The 19,740-nt window shown below is 32.1% G+C and overlaps 1 protein-coding gene across 3 annotated transcripts in view; it reads left to right on the top strand.

Moving 5' to 3' along the window:
* Positions 1-19,740, top strand: part of hdac4 (histone deacetylase 4) — a 296,174-nt gene that overhangs the window by 243,132 nt on the left and 33,302 nt on the right. For all 3 annotated transcript variants that reach the window (XM_051119035.1, XM_051119036.1, XM_051119037.1), the window contains one exon: positions 2,001-2,098. In XM_051119035.1, the coding sequence (XP_050974992.1) occupies positions 2,001-2,098 (98 nt within the window). The remainder of the gene's footprint in view (positions 1-2,000; positions 2,099-19,740) is intronic.

The following is a 19,740-nucleotide window of genomic DNA, read 5'->3' as shown; positions in this document are numbered from 1 at the left end:
TTGTGCTGCTTAATATTTTATATTACTCACATATATAATGTATCTGCAAAAAATATTCTTTTGTCCAATTTTCTTTTGTTTTTATTTTCAGTAAGAGAAACCATAATTTATAGCAAATAGTCATTGTTGCCATGTAAATCAAAAATGCAAGAAATATGACCAAATTTACATACACTGCAGCTCAAAAATTCAGCGTTAGTAAGATTTTTAATGTTTGTTTGTTTTTTGTTTTTGTTTTTTGTTTGTTTATTATTATTTTTTAAGAATTCTCTTGTGCTCATCAAGGCTGCATTTACTTGATCAAAAATACAGAAAAAAACTGTAATATTTTGTAATATTATTACAGTTTAAAATAATGGTTTTCTGTTTTAATGTTTTAAAATATAATTTATTTCTGTGATGCAATGCTGAATTTTCATCAGCCATAACTCCAGTTTTCAGTGTCACATGATCCTTCAGAAATCATTCTAATATGCTGATTTATTATCAGTGTTAAAAACAGTTGTGCTGCTTAATATTTTATATTACTCACATATATAATGTATATTCACACTAAACCATCTGAAAAATATTATATTTGTCCAATTTCCTTTTGTTTTTATTTTCAGTAAGAGAAACCACAAATTATACCAAACAGTCATTGTTGCCATGTAAATTAAAAATGCAAGAAATATGACAATATTTACATACACTGTCATTCAAAAAATTCGGCATCAGTAAGATTTTTAATGTTGTTGTTTTTTTTTGTTGTTGTTGTTCTTTTTTTATGAATTCTCTTATGCTCATCAAGGCTGCATTTTGTTGATCAAAAATACAGAAAAAAAACTGTAACATTTTGTAAAATTATTAGGTTTAAAATAATGGTTTTCTATTTTAATATGTTTTAAAATAGAATTTATTTTGCTGATGCAAGCTGAATTTTCATCAGCCATTACTCCTGTCTTCAGTGTCACACGATCCTTCAGAAATTATACTAATATGCTGATTTATTACTTTTATATTTTTTTTTTTGGAACCTATGATTCTTTTTTCAGGATTATTTGATGAATAAAAAATTGAAAAGAGCTAAATGTATTTGAAATATAAATATTTTATATCAGTTTATCACATGTGACACTTAAGACTGGAGTAATGATGCTGAAAATTCAGCTTTGCATCACAGAAATAAATTATATTTTAAAATCTATTCACATAGAAAACAGTTATTTTACATTGAAATAATATTTCACAATATTACTGTTTTTTCTGGATTTTTGATCCAATAAATGCAGGCTTGATGAGCATAAGAATCTTCTTTAAAAGCATCTTACTGTTTCCGAACTTTTAAATGGCAATGTATGCATGTAAATGCTCTAAAATATGTTGCTAAAAAATTCTGAGACTACACTGAAAATCAGAGATTAAAAATCAGATTTAAACTTGGAAATAAACAGTTTTGGAAAATGTCAGGCTAAAAAAAAAGGAAAAATAAAAACAAAATGTTTAATATTCTATGCTCTTTTTAGGTTCAGAAAATTTGTTTTTTAATGAAAAAATCTTTGGACCAAAACTTTTGGACCTCACACTGTATTTTCTGAATATCACACATTAACCTGACATGAGCGATGCAAAAGACAGTTTCCACTTATTTGACTCCAATTTTCTCAGTTCTAATTAATGCTCATTATCATTAATCCGTTAAGTCAGCTTCTGCCTCTCAACTAATGAGGGGATTGAAATTCAATTGACTCGTTGTAGCCCTAAATTCTGGTATTAGTCAAAGTCCATTTGGCTTTCAAATAAAACCTCATTATAGTTATACTCTGCTCATAATTGTTGGGATTTGTTCTGTATTGGCTCTGTGATATCAGCCTTAATTTAGCGGTTTCCCTGGGGAAGCTTGAATGTGCATGATTCATAATACCTGCTCATCTGCTCCACTTTTTATTTCCTTTTTTGGGAAATAACGAGAGTTTACTAAACCGCACATTAAATTGTGGCTTGTTTGTGTCTATCTATAGGTGGGCATCGGTCCAGGCGTGGGCTTTAATGTGAACATGGCCTTCACCGGAGGTCTGGAGCCACCCATGGGGGACGCAGACTATCTGGCGGCATTCAGGTAACACCGTCATCCATATATACCCGTGACAGAAAACAAGCTACGGTCTACATAATGTTCACATAGCATATTACGGTCTTTGGTTACAAATACTGTAAATGCATCTTTTTGCAATCATGAGCTGACTTTGGTGTTGTCAGGTGTCATAGCAGTCAGTACAAACAATGCTTTTTGTAATTAAAATTGTTATTTTAACCTAACAAGTGTAGAAAAACATACAGGAGACTGTAGTATTGTAGCATGGACATTACAGAATCCATGTTTCCCATCCAGCATTGCATTTTATTTGGAAAACAGATCCAAGTTGGGGAGTGACACCATATTGATGAAAGAATCAGTAGACACTCAAAGTGATATTTGCTTTACAGTGTTTATGTATTTCTTTCAGTGAATGGTTATTTGCTCCTTCAGCCTATTTATATTACCAGCAGCTGCGCAGTCAGAGATTTTATGTGGGCACATGTGGCAGAAAGTGGCCTGTTTAGGGCTGAATTTATCACAAGGCAATGCCCTTTTATTGGATGGGCAACCCCGGTGACCTCACAGCCAGTAGAAGGACTGTATTTCACCACAGTGTGTGTATGATGGAGTATGCTAGAGAAACCTAACAGACTCTTAAAAGCTGCAGGGAAAACATACATCAGTTTGATGAGCTGGATCAATGAACTTTGTCTCTTTCTGCCTTACGACATACTGTAAATTGATAGGAAAGACATTAACAAACTTTTTCAAAGAGAAACAAAGGCTCTGTTCCAAAACCTAGTAAGCCTATATAGGCAATGGTTTCTAAGGTGGATCCTCATAATTGACCAATTTTGGTGTTTTTTTTTTTTTTTTTTTTTTTTTTTTTGATTTCGCATATTTTGGTGATGCATTATGAGATTACATTCTTAATCTTAACATTTTTCATCATCAATTTTGTCAAATTAAGGTAGGTTAGAATTATTCTATCATATGTAAGTATTGAATAATATACATATGATATTTTAAAAAAGCATTTTTAGATGTACCACATTTTGTTGATACTTTTTGGTATTAAATGAAATTATATTTATTTTTGGCATTTCATCCTTTTCTCTGTTTTCGGAGTGCATCATGGGATTGCATTTTGCATCCACAATTAGTGGAAAAAAATAAATAAATTAAAAAAAAAAAAATATATATATATATATATATATATAAACAAAATTATATACTTGATATTTTATTGATACTTTTTGGTGTCAGTTTGGTATCAAGATTTCTGGAAGATCTATTGAAGATTTACCACATTTTGTTGATACTTGATACGTGTTAATTGAATTAGATTGGGATCATATTTGTTATTTATATTTATAAGAGCAAGTCATTTGTAACTCTAATGAGAACAGTTTCAGTACTATGATACGATCTAAATCCTGACTGGAAATCCTTGCAGATACCATTTTTCTCTAAGAATGAACATAGTTGTGAGAATATTGCCTTTTCTAGTAGCTTTGACAGAAAAGGGAGATTCAAGATCGGTCTGTAATTAACTAGTTCTTTGGGGCCAAGTTTTGAAGGTTTTGGGACATATCCTAATGACAATGACAAATTAATAATAGTCAGAAGAGGATCTATGACTTCTGGAAGCACCTCTTTTAGCATCTTAGATGAGGTAGAGTCTAACATAAATGTTGTTGGTTTAGATGGTTTAAAAAAATGATACAATTCTTCCTCTCCTATAGTAGAGAATGAGTAGAATTGTTCCTTAGAGGATCTAAAACACACTTATCTGATGCAATACTGTGGCTGACGGCTGCATGGTTACAAATTTAGGTAAAGTAGTTCATAAAGTCATTACTGTTGTGCTGTTGGGAAATGTCAACGACCATAGATGCTTTATTTTTTTATTAATGTAGTCACTGTATTTAAGTAAATAAATGGGGTTGTGTTTGTTTTCTTCTAAAAGAGATGAAACGTAATCAGATTTAGCAGTTTTTAAGGCTTTTCTGTAGGATAGGGTGCTATCCCGCCATGCAATATGAAATACCTCTGGTTTTGTTTTCCGCCAGCTGCACTCCATTTTTCTTACATAATGCAGGTTTTGAAAAAATGCTAATTTTTAATTAGATATGATACATTTTATTAATACTTTTTGGTATTTATTTTTGATATTTAGTCATTTTTTACAACTTTGGCATGCATTAATTAAAAATTGTGTATTTTAAATTAGATTTTACACATTTTAATGACACTTTTTGTGTTTAGTCAATTACATTTGATTACTGATATTCTTTTGCATTGTCTGCCATCTTGAATGGTGTTTTTCTTAAGCTTGTCACGTTGTATTATGGGATTGCCTCATCTGTTAACAATGCATATGATGCTGCCTTAAACTGTGGTCAAAAGAAAGTATTTTTGAATTGTTCTGCATACTTTTTAGCTTTTGTGTCAATTTCATGATCTCTTAAAGTGAAACGTACACAGCCAGAGCCAAACCAGCTCACTGGTTTAATACTGCTTAACTAACATCCATATGACAGCCAAACAGTGTGAAAAGCCCCAGGCAAAGCCCCATTTTCACAGGGATTTTCATGAACTGTAGGCAGTTGTTGGAGAATTGGTTGGAGAACGGGGTCTTGTAACAATTTGTATAAGCGCTGCTCATCCGTTGAACTGTCCCTTTTATCTGTAGCAGGGGCTGATGGGAGTCTTTGATGGTGAGCCAGTAAAGCTGAGCCCCATTAGCATTGGTGTTTGGGGCTATTAATAACCCCCTCCCTCACGGTGCGAGCGCACGGCCGATTCGAGACGCTCTTTGAAGAGGGGTCTCCGTGCCCAACACGTTCAGGCTGCTTCGGCAGGTAGATGGCTAAAATATGGCCCACTGCAGGGCGATGATAAGAGAGGATAGTACTCGCTCATCCTTTTTTTTTTTCGACCACCTCCTCCTCTTTGACCCAATCGGGCTGCTCTCAGTCTGTCCGAGCGTTGTCGTAAATCTCTCCCGGACACGTCTTCGATAAATTCGCTTCACCTCCCTTCGGCGGCCCTTCCTCACGCAGGGTCTAAGCGATGCCAGCTGAGTCCAACCCGTCTGTGCATCTGACCTCAGAGCTCCCCCTGATCTCATCTGCATCAGCACCTGTATTAAGATGCTCCGGTTCGGCTATTGAGAATAAGTCAGTTGGAAAAGCTTTTAAGCTTTGTAGCTAGATGTGCATCCTCCTTCATAAAGACAGCAGGGTTGTGACTCGCTTTCAGTCGCTTTACGTTTCCATATGACTCACAGACACGTGCGTTCCCAGCCGCTGTACTCATAGCCTGGCGAACACCTTTACTCTATCGGTCCATTCATACTGATTCATCCGTGGTTACCAGGCATCTGCGCTTCTCGTCCCACCCAGAATGCGCTCATCTGTCTGTAGAGACGTCATTTTACAATTGCACTCACTTTTAGATAGCAAAGAGTCAAACTGTGATGCAAGTGATTTTTACTGAAAACCGTAACTGCGACTTGGCATATATGATGACCTTGAAATTATTTGCAGTTCATTTAATTGAAAAAAAATATGCATGTCATCCATCTATTATGCAACTGAGACAATTATCAAGTTCAAAAATAGCAATAAAATTAGTAAAATTAATATAATGCATTAAAATTGAGTTTTGAATTGATTCCGTTGGAAATGCCGCTGCAGTTGTGGATTGACCCAGACTGTATTGGCGCCATCGTTTGCCTCTTACACAAGTATCCGTGTAGCTCAGTATATGTGTAATGCTCTACTGTTTGAGTTACGGGGCACCTGAGGTGTTATTTTAATCAGATTACATGCAAATCTGCTCATGATTCATTCTGAGTCAAAGGAAACTCCATGTTGAGTGACTCAGAGTTGTGTTCATGGGCAGCAGTTATCTGTGTGCTGTAGCAGTGCTGTGTGCACCCATGATCCACCCAGATGAGAGGACACGTCCCACTCCCACCACTCAGTCTCTGTCTGTCTCTCTCTCTCATGTTTTCTGTCATCAGCTGCTCCGCACAAACGTTGCTCAGTGTTTGATTTAATGATCCCTCGAGACTGAGGAGGAGGAACACAACACTTCATATATTTCAGTCTACTGCTTTCCTGCTCATGCCTTTCTTTCTTTCTTTTCTTTCTTTCTTTTTTTCTTTCTTTCTTTCTTTTTTTCCTATTGTATAATTTCTGTCATTCTTTTTTGTTGTTATTTATGTTTGTTTGTTCTGTCTGTCCTTCTGTCATTATTTTGTTTGTTTTTGTTTATTCATCTGTTCTTTGTCTTATTTAAAATATTATTCTGTCTTTTGTTTGTGTTTGTTCATTCTGTCGTCATCTTTTTGTTTTTATTAATCACGTCTTTCAGTTGTTTCTGTTTTTTTTTTACTTGTATTATTTGTTTGTTTTGTCTTTCGTTTGCCTGTTCGTTCAGTTTCTTTCTTTAATTCAGTTGTTTGTTCTTTCTTTTTACATTTTTGTTTTGTTTGCTAATTTTTCTTTCTATTCTTTGTTTTTCTTTGAATTTTGTTTATTTTTTTCATTACCTTTCTCTTTTTTGTTTATTTTTTGTATCATTTATTTGTTTTGTCTCTCTTCTGGTTGTTTGTTCCCTCTCTACCTTTTTTCTTTTTTATTGTTTGTTTGTTATTTTTGCTTTATTTGTTTGTTTTGTCTCTTTTGTTTGTTCCTTCTCTACCTTTCTCTTTTTATTGTTTATTTTTGTATCATTTTAGTTTGTTTTGTCTGTCTTTTGGCTGTTTGCTCCCTCTCTACCTTTCTTCTTTTTCTATTGTTTGTTATTTTTTGCATCATTTGTTTGTTTTGTCTGTCTTTTGTTTGCTTTTTGTCCTTTCTACCTTTCTCTTTTTATAGGGTTTTTTTTTGCCTCATTTGTTTGTTTTGTGACTTTTGTTTGAAGTTTGTTCCCCTTCTATCATTCTCTTTTTCTATTATTTTTTTCCATCATTTGTTTGTTTTGTGACTTTTCTTTGGTGATTCCCTCTCTACCTTTCTTTTTCTATTGTTTTTGTTATATTTTGCATTATTTGTTTTGTCTGTCTTTTGTTTGTTCCCTTTCTATCTTGCTTTTTCTATTGTTTGATTATTTTTTGCATCATTTTGTTTTCTCTGTTTGTTTGTTCCCTTTCTACCTTTATCCTTTTCTATCTTTTTTTTTGCATCATTTGTTTTTGTCTGTCTTTTGGTTGTTTGCTCCCTCTCTACCTTTCTCTTTTTCTATCATTTTTTTCTTTTTGCATCATTTGTTTGTTTTGTCTGTCTTTTGTTTGCTTGTTTCCTCTCCACCTTTCTCTTTTTCTATAATTTTTTTTTTTTTTTTTTGCATCATTTTGGTTTGGTTTGTCTGTCTTTTGTTTGCTTGTTCCCTTTCTACCTTTCTCTTTTTTTATTTATTTTTTATTTATTGCGTAATCTGTTTGTTTTATCTGTCTATTTGTCTTTTGTTCCCTCTCTATCTTTCTGTTTTTCTGTTGTTTATTTGTTTACTTTTTTCATCGTTTGTTTTGTGACTTTTGTTTGGTGGTTCCCTCTATACCTTTCTTTTTCTATTGTTTATTTTGTGCATCTTTTTTGTTTTGTCTGTCTTTTGTTTGCTTCCTCTCTACCTTTCTCATTTTCTATAGTTTTTGTTATATTTTTGCATTGTTTTTGTCTTTTGTTTGTTACCTTTCTGTCTTGTTTTTACTATTGCTTATTTTTTTGCATCATTTTGTTTTGTCTCTTTTGTTTGTTTGTTCCCTTTATACCTTTATCTTTTTCTACTGTTTGTTTATTTTTTGCATCATTTGTTTGTTTTGTCTGACTTTTGTTTGTTTCTTCCTTCGATATCTTTTTGATTTCTTGTTCGTTTGTCCCTTGTTGATTTTGTCTTGTTCCTTCTGTATCTTTTCTTGTTTTCCTTGTTTCTTCTCACTTATCACTTTCCCTCTTAATGCATGCCTCTTTCTTGTTCACTCCCGTCTTTTTTTCCTCCTCTTTCTCTCTCTCTTTCCCCCCCTTCTCTCCCTCCGCTCGCCGTGTTTCCTCCTCAGCAATGTTTTGTGGGCCTCTCGAGACAATGCATGCCTTACGGGCAGCACCTTCTTATTTAGGCCCAGCCAGTGCCACGTTGCATTTGCAGGGGATCAACCCTAGGATGAAGAAAGGAGGGAGAAAAAAGATAAGAAAATTGGCTCTAATGAAAACCAGAAGCCCAGGCACTCTCACCATGAACTTGGAAACAGAAAGGAGAATTGAAGTTAATTCAAACCAGCTCTTTGCAATGCCAGATGACAAGGCTTTGAAGTGCCCCCCTCCCCGCCGCCTTTACTCTTTGCATTCTCGCTTTTTTTTTTTCGTTGGACGGGGGAGCGATTGGAAAAGCCTTTGAGACTGATGGATAGCCATGTCTAGCGTTAACCCTTCAGTGGCTATTTTTCGGTTTTACAAGTGCAGGATCTTCTGCTCCAAACCGCTCTTGGCATGTTCCAGCTCTGGGATTTGGTGGACCCGTGAGGTGGGATCGGTTTTCGAGAGCCTCGTGGTTCCAGTCCATGTAATTTGTCTCAGTCCATTGCAAGGAAATTTGCGCAGGCTAATACTAATTACCAGTCATAAATCCTTGCCTCATCTTGCACGTCATGGTTGAGTCTTCCTCATCTGCAGATCCGTTTTCTGGGTGCCCCCCCTGGCAAACATGACAGAAAGTTTCCCTGAATAAGCTTTTGGAAGAGCATTCAGAGTTTTGGGTGGAGCGGATGAGCATCTAGAGAGATGGAGGTCACCGTTTGTCTTGTTCGTGCCATGAGAGGAAGACATTTCCAGAGTGTTTGTGTGTGAGACTATAAGAAAAAGCATTTACAGCATTGTATATCCCAGACACACGGTCCTGTGCTCTCATGCCAAGCTCCGCTGTCTTCCCACCGACCCCACAGCGAGGCAGATGGGCTGCCACTGGGGAGAAGAGGAGGAGGAGGACGATGAAGACCTTCTCACGCTCTGTAGCCTTTGGTTCCTGAGACTCCGAGGCTTTTTTCACACTTGCTTTGATTGCTTGTTCCGAACCACAGTTTAACAAATTGTGCATCGTCGTAGAGTTCACATGAATCGAATGAACATTGATTGTTTAGTTATAACTGTATTTCTTTTGTTTGTTTGTTCTTTCTTTATTCCTTTTGTTCTTTCTTCCATCCTTCATTCCTTCCTTTGTTTCATGTCTCTTTGTTTACTCATTTTGTCTTCTGTTTGTTTGTAGTTTTTTCATCTTTCTTTCTTTCTTTCTCTTCCACTTCTGCAAGTTACTCTTGATAGCTCTCCCACAAAACCTCAATTTCAAGCAGTCTCAGGTGCAGTTTCTTGTTGCGCATCTTAGTTCAAAAACTAATGTTTAGGTAAATGACTTATATAGCCGCTATACTCTACCAGTCAAAAGTTTATATTTTTAACATTTTTTTTAAAGAAGTCTCTTCTGCACACCAGTCCTGCATTTATTTGATCCAAAATACAGCAAAAGCTGTAAAATTGTGAAATATTTTTACTATTTAAAATAACTGCTTTCTATTTGAATATATTTGAAGATGTAATTTATTCCTGTGATCAAAGCTACATTTTTCAGCATCATTACTCCAGTCTTCAGTGTCACATGATCCTTTAGAAATCATTCTAATATGCTGATTGGCTGTTCAAGAAACATTTTTTTTTTTTATTATTATTATTATTTAATTATTTGATGAATAGAAAGATCCAACGATCAGCATTTATCTGAAATAACATTATAGACTGTACCATTCAAAAGCTTGGAGTATAGAAATTAATTGCTTTAAATTTATCAAAAATAATGATAAAGACATTTGTAATGTTACAAAAGATTTCTATTTCAGATAAATGCTGTTCTTCAGAACTTTCAATTCATCAAAAAAACCTGAAAAAAATTCTACTCAGCTGTTTTCAACATAATAATAAATGTTTTTTGAGCAGCAAATCATAATATTAGAATGATTTCTGAAAGATCGTGTGACTGAGTAATGATGCTAAAAAAATTAAGCTTTGAAATCACAAGAATAAATTAAATTTTAAAATATATTCAAATAGAAAACCATTTTTTTAAATAGTAAAAATATAATTTAAAAATAAAAATATTTTGGATTTTTACTATTTTTGCTGTACTTTGGATCAAATAAATGCAGTCTTGGTGAGCAGAAGAGACTTAAAAAACAAACTTTAAACAATTAAAAAACAATAAAACTTATTTAAAAAAAACTATAAAAAAATTGTTTTTTTATATTTTTATTGTTCAAAAACTTTTGACTGGTAGTGTATATGTAAATATTTTGTGATTGTGTTTTTTTTTTTCAGAATTTTGACTTTTTATTGCAATTGCAAGCTTATTTCTCACAATTTTTACTTTTTCCTCATAATTGTGACTTTGCAGTTATAGACTTTCTTACATTTCTGAATTTATATCTCGCAATTCTAGGAAAAAAGTTAGAATTGCGAGATATAAATTCAGAAATAAAAACGCACAATTGTGAGTTTATAAGTCAGAATTGCAAGCTACAAAGTCTCGATTCCAAGAAAAAAGTCAATTAAGAGATTTAAACTCACAATTCAGAGAAAAAAAAAACTAGTAAAAGTCTGAATTGTGTGATGTAACCGTGCAATTGCAAGAAAAAGTCCAATTGTTCAATAAAAGAAAATGCAATTTCCTTCTTTTATTTTAAAATAAATTATAAATTTTATTTTATTTCTTGGTGGAAACAGGCTTCTCTAATAGATAGATAGATAGATAGATGCAAATATACATAATATATACATAATAGAGTTTAATCACATCAATATTACTTGCTGAAATCAAACACTTCTTTTACACAATATTTACTTAATTCACTTTAACAGTGTAAACAGAAATGGTTACATTACATGACAAGGTTGGTAGATTTTTGAAGTCGATACAAGGACAAACTAACATTTTTGTGAATTGTCCAAGGCGCCATGATTAGCATCCAATGCTGATCATCTCAAATTGGCCAAAAAGTATTGACCTGGCCAATATCTAGTCATGTCTGTTTTGAATTACTTGTCATATCTGTTTGCAAGTTTCTAAAAAAATGTATGTTAGAGCATAGCTTTGAGTATTTGTCTTTCTGTATTGCCCTTGAATTTCAGCTGCAGTGATTAGTGAGAGAATCCAGATATTTACTTTCTTTCAATTATGTCATTAGTGAATCGAGAGCCCAAACCGCAGTCTGCAGAGATCCTCTCTGTGAGTTGTCATTTACTGATCTGACTGTCAGACGGATGGGCCGCTGGATCTGAAGGGGGCCCCTGCATGCGAGTTCAGGGGGAACGTGATACTGTGTTCAGGTGCAGCGTGTGAGGCCACAGACATTTCCCAGCGGTCCTCTCTGTGCGGAGTGAGCTCACGGCTGATGAGAGGTGCAGCGTATGATGCACGCTCAGTGTTTGTGAAGGACTCCACTCACTGTCTTTTTGGAAGTCATGGAAAAATCTGAAAATATTAGGGAATTTTAAAGTGGTGTTTTCCAGGCCTAGAAAAGTGTGTGAGGTCCCTATTGTTTTTTTATTTTTCATGTAAGTCCATAGAAGTGTTTGAGGTAGAGTTAACTTTTTAACCTTTTGGTCTAAAAAGACAATTCCTTCTCCTATTTTTACATCTCAGCACGTTGAATGAACAAATTAAATGAATCAAGTACGTCAGTACAATCGAAATGGACTAGTGGTTGGGAATAATAAGCCACACAAATACTATTTAAATAAGAATCCTGCATGTTCTGTGTGTTCATGTGTCTCTGTGTGAACGAATGGTACAGAAGCGCAGTTTTGTTTGCTACACACAAACTGAAGTGTGCATTCAGCCTCTGGCGTCTCATTGTACACGTGAGTACATGAACACATAAACATAATCTCTAGAACTGCCCTAAGAGACACTTGATGGCATTTTACCATTTCTTTTGAGTACTATCATCATATCATATACAAACAGAAACTTACAGGTCTTCACAGCAACCTGTCAAAAAAGAAAAGTTCGGTTTAACTTGAAAAAAGAGTGACAGAAAAAAATATTACTTAATGTAATGATAATACTACTAATAATAAACTTTAAAATGTTAAATGTTATTTTTAAGGAATATTTACCAGAAGAAGATATTTATCAGAATGTTTTACCAGAAAAATGTAAAAAGACAGTATTTATAAAAAAATAAAAGAAAGAAAGATAATAACAAAATAATTTTTTATCAAATCAATCAATTAGAGATGCTTTTGATTGTTGAAATTTAATGAAACCATTCAAATGGAATCCAGAACATCAATGGAAAACACAGAATTCGGTAAAAATAAAACTGAATTTGAGGGGAAAAGGTATTTCATAGGGTCTTAAAAATTTATTTTTTGCTAAACTTTTAATAAATTGCTGTTAAATTGTGTAAGTTTCTTGATTTCAATTATTTAGACATGATTTTTGTTTAAAAAACTTGATTTAACCATTAAAGCAGAGTCTAGAAAAATTAAATGAAAAAAAAAAAAAAAAAAGGAAAAATAATAAAACATATGGCCCTATATATAATACTGTGTATTTCATTTCTGCCCGTTTTTACATTGATTATCTTTGCAGTATTCCAGTTCTCACTTTATTTGAAAATTTGATAACACTGTTAAATCTTTAGTCAAATTAAAAACTTTTTTTTTAGTTTAGGATAATTTTCACAGTAGCCTTTTGGTAGGGGATTTTTGGTTTTTGTGTGGGTTATAGGGTTATATAAAAATAAATAAGTAAAATATTTAAAAACAAAAACCTTTGTAAAAACTTAACATCTAAAACTTTTAATTTTGTATCATTTTTACCTATTATATAATTTCTCTTTAACTTCTCTATATTTATTTATTAATTTATTTATTTGGCCTGTTGTACCATCCACTTATTTCCGCCAATGAATAAAAAAATAAAGGTAGTTGTGAGAAGAAAAAGCCAGAATTGTGAGGTATAAACTTGCAGTTGTGGGTTATAAAATCAGAACTGCACAATATAAAGTCAGAATTGCAAGATATAATATCGCTATTGTGAGAAAAAGTCAGAATTGTGAGACAAACTCGCAGTTGTGAGAAAAAAAGTCTGAATTGTGACAGATAGACTTGCAGTTGCTAGAAAAAAGTCAGAATTGCAAGATATAAATTCGCAGTCGCATTAAAAAGTCAGAATTGTGAGATATAAACTTGCGGTTGTGAGTTATAAAGTCAGAAATGTGAGATATAAACTCGCAATTGCAAGAAAAAGTCAGAATTGTGAGGTTATATCCTTCATTTCTTGCAATTCTGACTTTTTTCTTGCAATAGGGAGTTAATATCTTACAATATTGATAATATAATAAGCAGTTGTGACTTATAAAATCATAGTAGTGAACACGCAATTACAATAAAAGTCATAATTGTGAGACAAACTTGCAGTTGCGAGATATAAACTTGCAGTTGCAAGAAAAAGTCAGAATTGTGAGGCTATATACTTCATTTCTTGCAATTCTGAATTTTTTCTTGCAAATGGGAATTTATATCTCACAATATTCATGTAACAAGCAGTTGTGAGTTGTTATAACAAGTCAGAATTGTGAACTCACAATTGTGAGAAAAAGTTAGAACTGCAAGAAACTTGCTAGAAAAAAGTCAGAATTGTGAGATGAAAAAGTCACAATAACCTTTTTTGTCTCTGTATTTATTGGTTTATGTGGCTTGAACTTAAAAAAACAATCACATCAAATGTCAATCAATCAAAATGTCATGGATTTAGTCATTAGTCAACAAGTGTGGGAACCTTGAACAGGTCACCATCACTACTAGTTAATTCTAGTTTCAGAGAGGAGAGTAAAGACTAGCATGAATTTGGCTACTTGTATCTGTGTGCGTGTGAGACTTTCCCGTAACAGTCCCAGTCTGAAACAAACACATCAAAGGTCAGATGGATTTGGCAGAGGCCCTATCTTCTCGTGAGAAATGATCCCTAGGCTTCTCATCTCCGTATCCTGCTCTGGAGCCTGAGTCTCGGTAAGACTCGCGCGGGAGCTCCTCGAGAGAAAACACCACATAAGACCTGCAGAACAGAGCGTGCTTTAAAAAAGAAGGGCCTTTCTTGCTTGTTCGCCGACGCTGTTGGTCTTCAAAGTGGCGTGGTGCGATTTGATTTGTGTGCTTTTTGTGTCTGTGTGGTCTAGCCGGTGATTAATCCCACTTTTTTGAGGCAATTGGATTGAAATGCAGGAATGATCATATCCGTCAGCAGAAGTGGCTATAAAGAGACCAAATAAGCTGACAGTCAGCAGAGACAGGAGTTTGGATGGAGCAGGATGCAGCTACGTGGGTCGTAAATCTCAGCATCCATGGCCTAATTAGTAAAGCTCTTTTTCATCTCCGCATCGACGCTGTCTGATTCATGAGAGCGCGGGCTTTAAAGAAGACTTTTCCACACGGGCTTGATAATTGATCGTGCGGTTTCCAGAGAAGAGGCACGTTTTTTTGTGGCGGGGGGAATGTGATGATGCAAGCTGTTTTGGCGGGCGCCTGAAACTCGCTCGTCTCCAAACATCAAAAGGGAAGACGGAAGGTTCTGGCCGCTCGCCCGCACCGCTGCTGTCATACCGAGGACCCCTCTGTGAGTCTGCGGCTGCCCTCGGAGTGCCTGTGGCCTGTGTGTAAAAAAAAAACGAGAGCTTTGATTTGCCCAGGGCTAGACTGGAACGAAGACTTTATGTGGGCGTCCTGCTGCTGTTTCTGGCAGGTTGGGAGGCCCTCGATGTGAGGTGTCACCTGTGATGGAAAGTGTGACCGTAGAGCAAAGCTCAGACGTTTTTTGTTTTTTTTTTCTTGCTGTGTTAGTGAATAAAGGATTCATTAATAGGCGTTCTTGCCTGAGATCTTGCCCTTGAAGAGATAGTTCAGCCAAAAATGAAAATTCATTCATATATTCACCCTCTGGTCGTTCCAAAACCTTTTTCTTCTGCAGAACACAAAGGAAGATATTTTATTAAGTATATTTTTCACTGGATTCAATACCGTAGCAGTACATTTAGACTTTTTAGGACATTGTGATGCTTACTTAAGCTCCCAAAAGTATCTGGGGAAAAAAATCCAGGTGCTACATTTAGTCTTGGCAACAAATCCTATCGTAAATCATAAATATTTTTAGGATTATTTATTTATTTATTTATGAATATTTATGTATTTATTTATTATTATTATTATTTATTTATTTATCAATTTATTTATTTACTTTTAGGAATATAGAATATATAGAAACCTTATAGGTTTTAGGCTAATAATACATTTTTTTTTACATCTATCTATCTGTGGTCAATACTGAATATCTTTTTTTTAGTTTTGACCTTTATTTATCTTTATTCTAATAGTTTATTAATGCTTTAAAAAAGGAATATTTACCAAATTGCAAAATTAGTATCCATTTTTATACTGTGCATTATAACATTGTGAGGCCTACATGCAACTGTAGCATTTAAATAGATTGATTTTAGATTTTATTTTAAACAATGCACAATATATAGGAACCATATAGGTTTTAGTCTAATAATATGTATTTACATCTGTCTGTCTATCTATGGACAATACTGATTGATTATTTATTTATTTATTTATTTTACTTTTTTTATTTATTTTTATTTTTTTACTTTTTTTGTCAATTTCCATAATTTAACCCTCACTTGAAGGTTATCTTTATATTTTTAATTTTTGTTATTTTTTTTATTTTTGTTTTTTATTCTAATAGTTTATTAATGCTTTAAAAAGGAATATTTACCAAATTACAAAATTAGTATCCGTATTTTATACTGTACATTATAACATTGTGAGGCCTAAATTCATTTTATTTTATTTATATTATTTTATTTTGTTTTATTTTATTGTATTATTTCATTTTATTTTAGGAATGCACAATATATATGAACCATATAGGTTTTAGGCTAATAAAATATGTATGTGTGTATATATATATATATATATATATATATATATATATATATATATATATATATATATATATTTTTTTTTTTTTTTTTTTTTTTTTTTTTTTTTTATCTAACTATCTATCTAGCTATCTATGGTCAAGACCAAGAATTTATTTATTTAACATTTTGTATTCAATTTTACATCATTTAACCTACACTTAGTCTAAAGGTTATCTTTATTTCTATTTTTTATTTTAGTTTTTTTTATTTCTGTTTCTATCTTTATTTATCTTTATTCTATTTATCCATAGTTTAATAATGCTTTAAATAAAGGAATATTTACCAAATTGCATAATTAGTATCCATTTTTTTTTACTGGACATTATAATGTTGTGTAGCCTAAATTCAATTGTAGCATTTAAATTGATTTTTAGATTTTATTCATTTATTTATTTATTTATTTATTTATTGTAAGAATGCACAATATCTAGAAACCATATAGGTTTTAGGTTAATAATTAATTTTTTTACATCTGTCTATCTACCTATATATCTATCTATCTATAGTCAATACTGAATATTTATTTATTTGTTTGTTTATTTTATTTTATTTATTTATTTTTTTTTGCATTTTACATTAACATCATTTTACATCATTTAACCTTCACCTAAAGGTTTATTTTTTTTATTATTATTTTTTTTATTTCTGTTTCTATCTTTATGTATCTTTATTCTAATAGTTTAATAATGCTTTAAAAAAGGAATATTTACCAAATTGCAAAATTAGTATTTTTTATACTGTACATTATAACGTTGAGGCCCAAATTCAATTGTAGCATTTGAATAGATTGATTTTAGATTTGATTTATTTTTATAAATAAATCAATTTTATTTTATTTTTAATATTTTGTTTCACATCCAACTACCTATCTATGGTCAATACTAAATATTTATTCATTTATTTATTTATTTATTTAACTTTTTTATTCAATTTTGCATCATTTAACCTTCATTTAAAGGTTATCTTTATTTCTGTTTTTTATTTAACTTTTTAAAATTCTGTTTCTATCTTCATTTATCTTTATTCTAATAATTTAATAATGCTTTAAAAAAGGAATAATTACCAAATTGCAAAATTATTGTCCATTTCTGTAACGTTGTGAGGCCTAAATTCAATTGGAGCATTTAAATTGATTTTAGATTTTAGTCTTGTGTTCAGTTTATTTTTGAGAGTTGGGCCAAAACATGAAATAATTACTACTTTTGGTCTGATATATCAGAACTTTAATATCCTTGCAATCCGTTCCAAAAGTTTCAATCCTGTAAAACCACTGTTTTAAAGGTCTTAGCATGTACTAGCACGAGTCACTGTTGACTGTCAAAATAGTATCTACCTAGCTTGTTTTCACCAACTGCCCACACAGACACCACTGCGCTTACCCAGACGGCACTGAAAACACCGCATGTACTGCGGCTGTGTGATGACATTTCAGACGCTTTTCTGTGACGCAAACTCAATTCGACTCTCAAAGCCTGCTGTCATCCGCTCTGAAGCCTTTAGACCTCCGGTAAGTCGGGCAGTGCAGTCAGCCGGACTCGGTGTGGGGCGCAGGGTGGAATTGAGGTGAGGTTAGGTACTTTAGGATGGAAAATATAAAGCACAGCTGTGGACCTTGGCCATCTTAGGAGCTGGGCCCTTTGCCCGCTTGTGGCGAGAGGACAAGTGCCATATTCCAGAGGCCAGTGAAGTTCCAACCACATCCAACCAGAGCTGAAGTATATTGTGCAACTGGGCACCACAGTTAATGCAATTCAAAAAGGCTGCGTGCGAAAGAAACCTCCCTGTAAGAAGAACACACGAGCCATCATCAGCATGTCTAATAAGGGTAAGCTGTGTCATGTCAGGAGAATTAGAAAAAAAACACTAAGGTAGAGTTCCATTCAGAAGTCTTGTTTTGCTAAACATTAAACATGTTTTCTTAAAAAAGCCTGGAAAATGTTTGACATTCAGAATTTTTGAATGTAGCAAAACCATTTCCAGCATTTTGAATGCTTTTATTTGTAGGTTCCTGCATTTAAATTTACTGCGAACCGCTATACACCAAAGCTGCCTTTTTGGAAGGATCTTCTTTTAATAATTCATCATTTTAAGCAATGTATATATTATGTTTTATATTTAACAAAGTCTATAGAGAGACAGAGAAAATATAATTATAATATATATTGTATTTTAATTATGTAAATATATAAATAGAATATGTTTTAATTCAATAATGAAATTTAATTTTAATTTTTAATTAAATAAAATGCACACACTTTTATATGAGTATGTTAAAACCTTAATATATTCATATATACATTAATTTAGAAATAAAATAGCATTGTATTAAACATTTTTTTTAAATATTATACAAGTATAATATAATTTAAATAAATGAAGTATTTTATAAATATATAATTTTTATGTGAATGAAACATGTAAATCAAACAATATACGTTAATTTACAAATTGAATTGTGTTAAACCTATCTATAAATATGTAAAGTATAATATAATTTAATTAAATCAAATTAAGTATGTTAAATATTTTATAAATATCATTATGTAGTAAAAATGTAAACAATATAGACACACTTCTGTAAGAATATATTAAAACATTAACATTAGTATATTGATATATACCATAATTTAGAAATAATATTAAATGGTATTTAACCTTTTTATAAATATTATATAAATATAATATAAATAAATTAAATTAAATTAAATTAAATATATTAAATATTTAAAAATAAAATATTATTTTTATGTAGTGAAAAAATGAAAGTACATACACACACCTCTATATGCATATATTAAAACATTAACATTAATATATTGATATATACATTCATTTAGAAATAAAATAAAATAGAATGTTATTAAACCTTTTTATAAATATATAAATTATATACTTCCATTAAATAAAATTAAGTATATTAAATATGTAAAAATAATATATAATTTTTATGGAGTGAAAAAAAAACTATATACACAAACTTCAATAAGAATATATTAGAAAATTAACATTAATTCACATAATTTACAAATAAAATAGAATTGTAATAAACTTTTGTTTAAGTATTATATAATTATAATACTAACAATAATAGAATAATATATATTTTAATAATACATCATTTTAAGGAGTGAAAAAACATACATTCATGCATGTATATATTATTTTTAAACATAATTATATAAACCAATTATATAGTAGTTAATCTAATTAATTTGATCAATAGAATAGAATAAAATATATATTTTAATAATACATGATTTTAAGGAGTGAAATTAATTTATAATTAATTATATTAATGATAAATTATATCATATTTATATAAACCATTTTTTTTAATAGATACTTTACTTTTTCACGTTTTTAGCATAATCACTTTTCTCATGTGCATCTCTTAATCACAGGCAGCTTTCTAAATACAGTATATAGTCACATGGCACGGTCTGTTAGTTCAGGATGGGTGACCCATCTTACCCCGCTCTCCCCCTCACCATAAACTTCTATTGCTGAGAATCTTTATTAACAGTCCTCGGCCATTGAAATGAAACCTTACACAAATCAAGCCTGTAACGTCAACTACACCTACACTGGAGCAAAGAGCGCCAAGCCTCCCACCCCACCAAGCCCAGTGATATATCCAATTTCT

Source organism: Labeo rohita, chromosome 9 (assembly GCF_022985175.1).
Source record: "Labeo rohita strain BAU-BD-2019 chromosome 9, IGBB_LRoh.1.0, whole genome shotgun sequence".
Classification (NCBI taxonomy): domain Eukaryota; kingdom Metazoa; phylum Chordata; class Actinopteri; order Cypriniformes; family Cyprinidae; genus Labeo; species Labeo rohita.
This window is presented reverse-complemented; position numbering and strand designations above follow the sequence as displayed.